Source organism: Python bivittatus, unplaced genomic scaffold (assembly GCF_059951505.1).
Source record: "Python bivittatus isolate LINGU-HERP-01145 unplaced genomic scaffold, Pbiv_v1 ctg000320_np1212, whole genome shotgun sequence".
NCBI classification, from domain to species: Eukaryota; Metazoa; Chordata; class Lepidosauria; order Squamata; family Pythonidae; genus Python; species Python bivittatus.
Genome location: NW_028277052.1, coordinates 13,425,407 through 13,437,782, shown reverse-complemented (window position 1 = coordinate 13,437,782; position 12,376 = coordinate 13,425,407). Strand labels below are relative to the sequence as shown.

At 38.8% G+C, this 12,376-nt stretch overlaps 1 protein-coding gene across 6 annotated transcripts in view; it reads right to left on the bottom strand.

Annotated features, from left to right (window-relative positions):
- UNC5D (unc-5 netrin receptor D) overlaps positions 1 to 12,376 on the bottom strand; it is a 417,169-nt gene that overhangs the window by 147,876 nt on the left and 256,917 nt on the right. For all 6 annotated transcript variants that reach the window (XR_015795854.1, XM_088139128.1, XM_088139129.1 and 3 more), the window contains 2 exons: positions 9,962 to 10,147; positions 5,067 to 5,444 (listed from right to left, as the gene is read on the bottom strand). Coding sequence is in view for 5 of the 6 variants with exons in the window: in XM_088139128.1 (XP_087995254.1) it covers positions 5,067 to 5,444; positions 9,962 to 10,147 (564 nt within the window). In the remaining variant the exon portion in view is untranslated. The remainder of the gene's footprint in view (positions 1 to 5,066; positions 5,445 to 9,961; positions 10,148 to 12,376) is intronic.

Genomic DNA, 12,376 nt, shown 5'->3' with positions numbered 1-12,376 from the left:
CTGAGGTCATTGAATCATAGAGTTCAGAGAGATAATTGAGAACATAAAGTCCAATTCCTGGTACATTGCTAAAATCCAACTTGATATGCACAACAAATGTCAAGCTGTGCTTGAATACATTCTGGAGCTTAGCCCTCCTCTGATAACTGATCCTGCATTAGATAGCTCTTCCTGTCTAGATATTTCTCCAAACGTTCAACTGGAATCTGCTTTTCTGCAACTTAAACCCATTTCCATGTCCTTCACGCTATAACAACAGAGAACGGGTCATTTTCTTCTTTGGGGCAGCCCTTCAGGTACTTGAAGAATGCTACCATCTCCCCTCTCAATCTTCTCTTTCAAAGCTAAACATACCATGGTGGCATAAGGTGGGTGCAATTTGCTTTTCCAAGTGCTTTCCTTAGCCAGAAATAGGCTCCCAGGCATGTACTGCATATTTGTACAAGACCATTTCTTCTAATGCAGTGTTGTCCAAACTTGACCACTTTAAGATGAGTGGACTTCAACTCCCAGAATTCCCCAGCCAGCAAGTTTGGACAACACTGTTCTAATGAAACCCCTGCTCTGTTGTTCAGAAGTGCAAGGCTATATTGCTTCACAAAAAGATTTCAAAACGAGGATTTCACATGACATTTCACTGAAGTGAAGCACCCCTTCAAAGATTTCCACAGGTGATCCCAATATATGTCTAGCTCCCCAAAACCTCTCTATCTATGCTCTGGTCATTCCTGCTGCCCTTCTGTGAACCAGGGAATGTCAGGCATCCATGCCCTCTTCCAGGTTGCTCCATTCTGGTCTTCTTTTTAACCATCAGACAACTTTCCAATGCTGTCAACATAGTCAGTCCTCCCTGGGACAGTTTGGATCTTTCTTTCTCCCCATCCCCACTTTTTTTTGAGGGGGTACTACTGTAAAGTTTGAGATTCCCTTCATGTATACGCGTAATGCAATTTGAGCTTGATCAGGAGCTATTCTCAAAACAATGAGTTCACTATTAATATTTGCTTGGGTTATCTTTAAAACTCTTGATGCAAGAATGCAATCCTGCATTTCTCTATGCCCTCTTTTCTCACTTTCTGGCTTATAACTGTAATGTATATTCCCCTACCACCAATACCTTGCCACTTTTAGAAAGGCTCCATCTTCTCCTAAGTATGATCTAATAAAATGAAAATATTTTCTTCCTTGAAGATCATCACCTTTACAACTATTTACATTTTTATCACTTTACAGATAAAATCATCAGGCAATAAGCTGATAAAGCAACATGCGCCCATCCACTATTATATTTTAAGGTTAATAACTGGGGTTACTTTAGTAACTTCTCATAATCTACAATGACATTCTTGGTCTGTTCATACTTCATTAACAGTTTGCACTTCTGACCATAACTGACCACCAATTGGCTCTCATGAAATAGAAATAAAATGGCTGGATTCACAGATCAGATCCTTTCAAAATTCAACCTATGTGAGTTTTGGAGGTTTTAATGAGCCAAATGTATTCAAAAGCGAAATCACCTTAAGACATGGTTTAAGGCTGTTTAAGGCATGGCAAGAGTTGTAAGTGAGGTAACTCTAAAAACAACTTGGTTTTATTTAATGTGCTAACCGTTGCCTTACTGGGCAATCTTCTTTGTGATTAGAGACCTTTATAACTTCAGAAAAACTACCCTTTCTTTTCAGTTTCAAATGCACTCATGTTAATGTTAGGGCAATAGGACATGCACCACCTTTCAAAACATGTTTGTGAGTCTGGCACAACTGACTATGCTGTTTTGGTTCTTGATATACAGTAAATCACCCTACAGCACATTTAAGCTACTGCTCATAAGTATTATTGGAGGACCTCTAATTTATTTGCCTTACAAGACAACAGCTGGGGACTGAACTTTTAAATTCATTATCTTCATCATCCAAAGGTTTCAAGATATAGTGACTAGTGAAGGGTCAGGATCAGAATTTTGGGGCCATTTCTTTGAGAGTGGGGGAATGGTGTCTGCAGGATGGGATAAAAAAAAGGTCAAGATGGCAGCTGCAAAAGTGAGATTAAAGCTCAGCCTGGCTTTTAAGAGCATCACACCAACACAGCTACCCCCTTGACTTTTTGACCAACCTCTCAGGACTTCCCAGGAGGTAAGGATGATAAATTGAGATGTGTGAGCTTTCCACTTGAATGCTTGACTCTTCCGCTGAGAGTCAAATCCGACCAACTGCCTTTGTGTTGATGTGAACATTCAGTGGACTTTGTGCATGAGTCTATGTAGACACAGACACTCATACACTTTTATTCAATCCCATCTTGCCATTTGGAATCTAGAAGTGAATCTTGGCTGATCTGCATAGCCTTAAAGAATCTGCATACCTGTAAAGAAACTGGGACAATGTATGATCCACAGAATCTGGGACTGCCCACCCCTGCTTTAGAAGGAAACCAAAAGTTTCTCCAAGATGTCATTTTTGTAGCTAGAATATATTCCAGAATAAAATATTGCATTACACAGGCCATGGAACCCTTGCCTGTAATTTACAAGCATAAATGACTAACCACTGAAAAATCTCTAGCAGCACGATCGAGCAGCAATTTCGAGTAGCTTTTTTTACTCACAAGGATATATCCAAATAAAACAAAATAATAATGAAAATGTGATAGAAAGCCTGTGCCATTGACAGGAAAAAAAAAAAAAAGAGAGAGAGAGAGAGAGAGTTTCATTTCATAGACCAAGGCAAGTATCTTATATAATTGTTGGATACTCTTGGGCAAGTTTCCCACTTTTGACATGTTATTCTAATAGTTAGCTTTGATGAGGAAAGAAAAAGAAACACCTGCTACCAGAATGGCTTTTTAAAACAAAACAGAACAAAACAAAACTTCATATGACAAGAGAACAGCCTATTTTAAAATTAATGTTACTTCACAACATAAAGCTGAAGCCAGAAATCTTCACAACCTGCATCTATTTGGGGATTTGCCTCCCATAGATGTACAGTGGGAGGGCCCAGTTATATTCTCGGTGGCAAGTTCCCCGTATGATCCAGAAACTTAATCACAGAATGTGAAATCACATGAGTCTTGATCCCTGCCACAGCCTTTTGAATGCTTAGAAAATGGTGGAAACATAATGGGGGATGTGGCCAATAAATCTTCTCAGTCCTCCTCTACTTCTTCGACATATATCCTTGTATCCTTGGCAAAGAAGAACACTATGAATGAACACTTTGTTCAACTTTTCTTTGGCATTTTTTTACTGGGTAATTTTCATTCAGTCTGACGGAAAAGAAATTGCTTTGGGAATTTGTTTCTAAGAAGAACCTTCCTTTGAAAGCAAGGTTGTCTTGTTTCTTAGGTGTCTACTGTACGGAACTACCTTCCATCAGAAGTCAAGATGGCTCCATCGCTCCTGACCTTTAGAAAAACCTTAAACATGGAGTTGTTCAGAATGCCATTTACTTAGGAATTGTCATCAATACTCCCATTATTCTTATTATTTTTGATTATAGTTATTTATGAAAGGGGTTGACCTCTTTCATGATTATTATAATTGTTTTGATATTATAATTCATTGGCTGTTATTCTACAACACCGTGCCCATGTGGAATGAGGCACAATATCAATAAAGTCTGTAAATAAATAAGAAATTTCAGAGAAATTATCACAGGAGGAGTCCTTTCAGTGGCTATGAGGTGGTTGTATGAGCTTTCATGGTACAATCTCTCTCCACTGGCCTGAATCAGAAGGAGTCTAGCAGCACCTCTTCCATCTAACAAACCTGAAAAAGGTACTACCAGACTCTTGATGTTTTGCCACCATAGACTAGCCTGGCTCTCCTTCTACAATGTTCACTGGCCTGCTACCTCCCTGAATTCCCATTATAATAGGATTTCTCTTGTGGGCCTTTGTCACATTAGGAAGCAGGGAATCCAGGAAGGTTGTGGAATCCTAGAGAGATATGCAATAGGAGTGGGGAACCAAAATGGCAGTTTATTTGGTCACTTCACTACAATAAAGTTTTTAAAAAATATACATTCCACCAAAAGATATGCACCAAATGCATCACAAGAATAAGGCAAGAGAAACAGAAGCTTATTTCATAGGGGAAGAAAATTTAAGAAGTCAGAAGAATTTGAGGGCACCAAAGAATAGCTGTTTTTATCATGCCTTTTGGGGGAGAGGCTTCAAAGAAGCTTATGGTTTACCACTGTTGGAATCCAAAAGTGTTCCATCAGATTCAGTGGGGCTGTAATAAATAACCTGGGGGTGGAGAGATTGTATTACCTCAATTCTTCTTCTACAGAATGGCAAATGGAATGAGCTCATCCATTGAACTGAGTGAATGTTCAGATAACAAGCTTACTTACCATATAAAAAGTATTCTGTTAATCGTTAAAGTATTGATGTGCCAAATTGTCCATTCACCTTTAATTTGCTCCATTCAGGGAAGTATGTGCAGGGAGGGTTGGAGAACAAATTAAATAGCATTGAATTGAAATGGAAAATCTTTGAGAATTCTCAAACTGCAGGAGAGATTGCTTTACTTGGTTGATGGCGGAGGAGATCTGTCTTTGAGAAACTGTTTGAACTTAATTTCTGTACTCCCTCACTTGCAATTTCTTCCATCTTTGGATAAATATGGGCCCCATAATTGCCAGTGCTGATTGGTCAAAAGACCATTCACTCAAGGAACTGGAAGAAACTCAAAAACAGAAACCACTCCACCACTTCCAAGGTAAGAGATCCTCCCCTCCCCTCTCCTGCCAATTTGTAAGAAATTATTTTACTCCCTCTCAAAGAGGCAGTAAAACATTGTGCTTCTTTTTAGGAAGTAAAGAATCTCACAAATGCAGCAGGAGGATTGAAACAAGTTTACCAAATTGTCAGGTAGTCACAGTTACTTGTATACATGCAAAAGTTCACACATCATATTCCTCTGAGAGAAAACTGCTAGAGAAATGTATTACTATTGCATATTTTTAAATAAACTGAAGGGTGGGGGGAGAGAAAAAAAACCACACACAAACCAATTACTCCTGCATTTCCAAATGTTTGCAGACTTGGCAGCAACCCACCTGTATTGGGGATTCCTAAACGCCCTCCCAGATGACCAAATACACTGGTAGCCCTCATCTCACTTTGCTTTGAAAGTGTTGAGAGATTCTGGATGTATGCGGTTTTGTTCTTTGCATGCATAGGATTGAAGGTTTTGTTATTGTCATGTGGAAATGTTCCAGAATGAGTTTTCCCATGATATTCAGAATGTTCTGTCACACCCAACGACACCATAAATGAACTCTGAACTTTGACTTTAATATCAGACAAAGGGTTGAAGAGGGAAGATTCTGTCATCAGCTCCTTGTCAATGGGATCTTGAAGGCATATGGGTCCACTGTAGGTCCTACTGACAGTCAGGTCAGGCTGCATGGATGAGTTCAAAAGCAAGGAGTTACCTGATGGAAGGAAATCAATCAAGCAATCAGTTACCATTGCCACATAGAATCCAAAGTATAGTCTGTATACTTAGTTCTACATTAAGGTTGCAAATCCTGGGCAACATTGCTTTAGACTTCAGATGGGAGATTTTGTAATAAATTACAAGTAAGTAAACGTTTTTCAAAACAGAAAACTAAATATCAGGAAGAAACTCCCATGCCTGACTCAACCACCATTTTAGTTGGGAAACTGTAGACATCTTAGACCAAACCAGCTCTAATTGGGCTCTTAGTGTTCAGTGAGCTTGGATGTTTTCCTCCAGATGTTTCATGATCAGGCAAGATAATATCAACAGTGCATAGGAGAGTAGGGTTTACTGGCAGAGCAAGCTACTATGCATCAGCCACCAGCAGATCAACTCTCCCATGTTGAAAAGAGTAAGAAAGTTGACCTTGATGGAGATATGCAAGCTCTGTAAACAAGAGGTAAAACATTTTCTAAGTCCACAATGTTCAGATAACATTCAGAAGCGGCTCAGACAGACACCTCCCTAAGTCAATGGACTATAAGAAGGAGAAGGTACAACACAATCAGACTTACAAGATTCTGTTATTACAACCAATCTCTATAAAAGTAGTTTTAGCCTTCCTGTGGAGTTCATTTCTTGGTCTGGTCTACCTATGGGCTGACACATAGACTGATGACGTTACTTAGCATCTGCAGGAAAACAACCAAGCTCAGGGAACACCAAGAACCCAACAGTTCAACCATCAGCTACCTCTATTATTGAGATCTAAAAATGCAAGAAAAGTTCTAGAGGCCATTAACAGGCACATTGAGATAAGCTCCACCTACAAACCATTCAAGAAGAGAAGCAACCAAGGTGAAGGAAAGAGGCAAACAGACCTAAACACACTCTTCCTCATTATACCTCTATTAACCAGTATAATCAGATAAGCAGGAACCAGTACCAGATAAACAAAAATAAAGAAGAAACAATACCCCACCCAAAAAGCAATAAAGGGGAAAAAAAAAAACAATCAAGGCTGGTAGAACAAGCTACCACATGTAAACAGCCAGCAAACCCCACTCCTCCATGCACTGATTATGTTACCCAGCCTGGTAATGAAACATCTTTAGGAAGAGAAGTAAGCACAGAGAACACCCAAAACCAACAATTCAACCCTGAGCTACATATATTCTCCACTATGGAAACAGGAAGAATTATAGTGTTGCCAGTGAAGGGCCCATCTCACTTTATTTCATCTAGGAATATTTCAGAGCAGAACAAGCAGTTGATACCTATACATCATGCTGGTTCAAAATGCACATACTGTACACTCACAAAATTAACACCATACTCTGACTGCTCTTCTTCAGCTTTGATTTTAAATTGGGCCAAGGAAGAATTTGCACTCTCTTTCCCTTACTCTCTTCCAACTAAACAATCCCTTCTGCTCAATTTTCCTGGCTGTGCTGAAACTTGTGGAAATGAGGTAATGAGAGAGACCTTTCTTATCCCTGTTCTCTCTAGAACAGAAATAGACTCTAGAACAGAACAGACTCTGGGTATTTTTGAGCTTCCAAATTTGGAGACATCTGGGAGACGAATCAGGGGCATTAAGAAGCTGTATTTCCCCAATGTTCTGGTAGACAGGCAGCCAAGGTTGCTTACTATTCATCAGAGAATGGTAACTTACGGACTTTTTATTATTCCACTGTAGTCACCAGAGCAGAAAGTCATCAGAATGAATGGGTAGAATAAGGAGAAAAAAATACAGTAGATGAGTGGGTGGGATCAGATCTTGGATCATTTTCAGGGGTATAACAGCGTCTAAATTGTCTCCCTGATTTTTTTTTTTAAAAAATCTCTTTCAGGAGCCAGTTTCTGAACTTATCTGGGTAATGTTCAGTCAATGACTGTTTTCCTATAAGCATTAAGCACTCTCTGTTTTCAATAATTTATATACATTTATATATGACAAAGTGTGGGAATATTCTCTACATACTGTATGCTACAATGTTGACAGTATTTCATTAACTTTTTCTCAACAGCTTGGCATCCTTGCCCAAATATTTTTGTGCTTCAGTAATCTTGCCAACACACATAAGTACACACATACACATAAAACATATGATTTATTGTTATAAGTATGCGCATGTAAGTGTATATGCATAGATATTTTTTTGCAATTTTCCATCCAGAATATGCTGTTACCATTTAATTTGAACTCCTTTAAAACTATATGCTTTTTGTTTGTTTTTCTTAGTTTAGTCTTGAATTTCTCTCTCTCTTGGTGTGTGAGTATATTAATAATACACGCCGGGAGAAATAGCTAGAAATCTCATTATAGGAGTTCTTTGGCTCAGTGACCACTGAGCAAATTGGAGGCCTAGATTTCTAAGAGGGTTGATTTCCCCCCGTTTCTTACATCAAATCATAAAGGGTTGAAAGGCACCTTGAAGATCTTGAAATCCAATCCCCTTGCCCAGTGCAGGAATCCACTGCTACAGCATCCTCAACAGATGGTCATCCTGCTTCTGTTTAAACATCTCCAACAAAGGAGAATTCACCAACTCCTTTTCCATTGTGCAATAGCTTGTACCATTAGGACATTCTTCTTGATGTCTAATTTGTGATGTAAACCCATTGTTTTTTGTCTTGCTTTCTGAAACAGTTTTGAATCATACTGCTTCATCTTCTGCATGACAGTCCCCTTCCAATGGTTGTTTCTCATATGTGATTCAATGTGCATATGAATGACCATATAGATGAAATATACTGTATATGTAGTTATTACATAGATGCATTGTTAAACTCTCAGAACACTAATATAGTACTTTTTTCCCCCCAAATCACCATGAAAGTTAAAATGAGTTTCTCATGTAGATAATTCATATATTCATTATAATAATATAGATGATGAAGGGCTGAGGGGATTTATGGAGAATAGAGGCCTTGGGAATGATAGCTGTTATGAAGAATCTCAAGGTCTGCCATGTAGAATTGTTCAGAGTTATACTAGATGGGGCAAGAAATAATGGAGTTAATTACGTGAAATTAGACTTTGGTTGGATATTGGGTAAAAAAAAATCCTAATACAGTAGTAAGATCTGTTTCAGTGCAACAGGCTGCCTCAGGAGTTGGTGGTCTCTCCTTTGTTGGAGATGTTTAGAAAAACTGTATGGCCAACTGTTGGGGACGCCACAGTATAGAGTTCCTACTCTAGGGCATCCTGGATGATCTTCAGGATACCTTTCAACCCATATACTCTATGATTCTATGAAATAATTCTTATCTCATTCCTTTCTTAAGGAGAAATAAATAAATAAACAGAGTTGTCTTCACACTTTCAGCACCACGTTTTTCAGAAATCAGAATGTTATTTTTGAAAAAACAAAAACCCTAACTTGTTACATAAAGTCTTCAAGAAAAGAGTCCTTAGTAAAAATATCAGAATGGACAATTTAGATTACCTAAGTGTTTAACGATGCAGTAATGACTAAACTTGGCAAATTGGGCTTTATATACAGATAACACATTACTCATGTCTTCAACTCTCCACGAATGGTCTACCTTTTTCAAGTACAGATGTATCAGAGCTGAGATTAGAACTGCTAAACTTGAATAATGGTACTTGAACAGTGGAACATACTATATAACTTTTATATGAAGTAGGACACAAAGACAGCTAAGTGTTTCTTCCTCATTGCTCAATATTCAAATGTTTCTCTTGGATTGAATAAACAATGAACAAATGGATCAAGAATTCTGAATTCATTCATTCTTCAGTGAAGATGTCTATAGGAAAGTAGACTTGATTGAGACATTTTACCACAGCATCAACAAGATCTTTACCCATTATTGCTGCAATCTGGGAATTAAACATATTTAACTTATTGGGCTTAAGGATGCTTACCAAACCCCATTTTTAAATATGGTGCTGCTGTACTTAAACAATAACAGCAATAAGCTCACAGCTTGGGTTTGGCACATGGATGTCTTTCACATATGTTGTATAACAGTCTATTACCACTGATTATGCTCACTGGTGCTGGCTGGTCCAGACATCCACCAAATTTCCCACTCCTACTAATTTAGGATTGTATTAGAACCATGACATTTAAACATCCTGGTTCACATTCCACTGTGGTTCTCAGTGGGTGTGTGGTACTAGAGGGGAGTCTTAATTCTATATCCTCTTCTGGTTCAAAAAGGATGCATTTGCACCCGAATTTTGTAAGAAAGATATTTAAGATATGTAGAAGCATGATTAGCAGACTTTGTGTATTTAGAAAGCTGACAACTTCCCAGCTGTCTAAATGCGGAAGCATAGCAATACAGGAGGATTTATGTGTATTCAAGATATCTATTCTTCCCATTTTGTTTCAGTTGATCAATATAGTATAAGTGGTGTGAGCACAAAATAAATCCCACACCACGTACATGAAAAGTGCAAAGTAGCTTGAAACTTTGTCAGTTAATTCCACTGGTGGGATCCTTCTCAAAAAGCAGTCATCCAATTTTACCAACCTTGCCGGACAGTTTTAAAATTAAATGTCTGGAAGCCTCCCGTCAGAGCTGAGGAGTCAATCACATCCACGCCATATTCACTCTGGCTCCGCCTGTAGAGAGTCACCCCAATAACAATGACCGCAACGGCAATGACCGCAGCCCCTAGGCCTGAGTATAGGGCAATGTCTGTTGCATTTTCGATGTCTGCAGAGAAGTAGAGAAGAAATAGCCTAAATGAATGCAGGCTGTCCTTCTGAATACTAAAACAAGGGCCAATTCAAAACCAACATTCAGCTTAAACACACAGGAGCTTTGGCTGTAAAAATAGGAATAATTATCTGAGAATAGGAATCATTACCCATATCAATCTGCCTACATGGTTAAAGGAATGGAGACACTTTTCTTGTCTGCCTGTAGAAAGTGGGGGGCGGGGAGGGGAGAGTAGGAATAAAATGGGTAATTAATTCCTATAGGATTCTGGAATGGAAGGAACACTAAATCTGCATAGTGTCCATTCTTCCCCTTTACAACTCTATAATGTCTTCTGGAAAATATGTCCAATCCATATGGACCATGATGCACTTAGAGAATCTTAGCATTGGATAGGAGAATTTAGTCCGTGCTTGCAACCAAGGAATTCAAATTAAAGCTTCAAGCAAGGAATTCAAATTAAAGCTTTCACAATAGAAGGAGATCACATGAGGGTTCCAAGAAATACTGGAGGAAACAGTTTATTTAAAAGGACAGTGCTTCAAGCATGCTGGACCAGACACACCTGGTCACCTCATTCATCTTCTAATGTTAGTGAAACCTCTTTTGACTCCTGGGTCTGATCCTGCAAATATCCAACCAGAGGGGACAATGGAGGGCTTTTAAAAAGTTGCTGTTTTATTCAGTAAATGTATCTCTGTCTTTAGGAAGGAGCAGATATGTTTCGGCCTTCCGTTTGCTCACGGCCTCTTCAAATGAGTCTCCCAAGTTGGAGGTACTCACTTACAGATGCATATTCTGAAGGGCAGTGCCCAGCCTGTGTGGTAGAGAGTGGGTGGAAAAGAAAACAAGGCAGATCATTTGCAGAGCTCCCTTTCCTGCTGAAAAGCTTTGAGGAATATTGGCTTTATTCTGCTGGTTTATAACCATGGGTTTATTACTTTTCATCTGTGGAATAAGCAGTTCTTTCTGCTCTCAAGTTCATTTTGCTTGAGAAATAGATAGCTGGGATCTGAATGAGAAATCTCTCTCTTTCTCTCTCTCTCTCTCTCATCCATCCATTTTAACCAGTGGTCAGACTTGGAATTTGGAGAGTATGCCAATTCCTCAACAGGCATCAAGACTGGGAGGGATCAACAGAGAAATTAGAAGGCACCACATTTGAACCATCAGGAGAAACATAAAATAGTACATAAAACAAACAATGCCAAATGACAGCCTAACCTGCCCTCCCCACCCTCCCCGAGGCAGAAAAATCTGCCCCAAATAGGTTAACCATAGGAATTCATCAAAACATCAAAAAACACACTGCGCAAAACGATGTGTTATGCCACTAAGGCCAAACAGTTTCTTTGACTGTTATTCTTCCATTCCAATTCTCTCCATAGAAAACAGGCATTAATCTTTGTCAGTGGGGCCAATTAGGCAATGTCACAGCAATGGCTTGTCACATGGGATTCTGAAAATAATGCCACTTCAGAAAAATGCAGTCCACAGATGGATTTATCTCTCTTTTTCACTTCTTCAAACCAAGAAACCCAATTATATATAGATTCAAACTGAGAAGGAATGAATACACATACATTCATACATACACACACATGTACACAAAATTCAGAAGGATCTGGTTCATGTAAATGGATTTTGTACATTTATTGATGCTTATTTATACAACACTATATTTGTTGTTATTTAAAATGGGGCCACTGATTTATGTGTTATTTTGGGGGGGGGGCTAGAAAACGAATTGCAAAGATCCAGCAAAGAAAAGTATGAAGTTAGTGAAATTTACATTTGCTCCTTGACCTATCTAAGCTAGCAGTTTGCTTCATGATCCTCATCTGCAAAAATAGGAGTATTAATTACTTTTTTTTTTATCAGTTCTGCTAGCCAGGTAGAAGCGCTGACTATCAGGAATTCAAATGTAGATCTGAACAAGGGCATCCACTGGGGTGGGGGATGCATAAAAATTTAAGATAGTGATCATGCATTATTCTAGCCCCACCTCATTTTTACAATCATACAGGATGCACATAAAAAAGGGGTGGGGTTTGAGTCATACAGTCAAGACTGACATCTTTTTTTGATGCCCCCAGACGCTGCTGGATCTGAACATGTTTATCTGAGTTATCCCTCAGTAATTAGCAATATTGAGTTATCCCCCACACTAATTTGCTATGTTCCCTGAGAAACTATTTTTCATCTCAGTAAGCTACCTCCCAA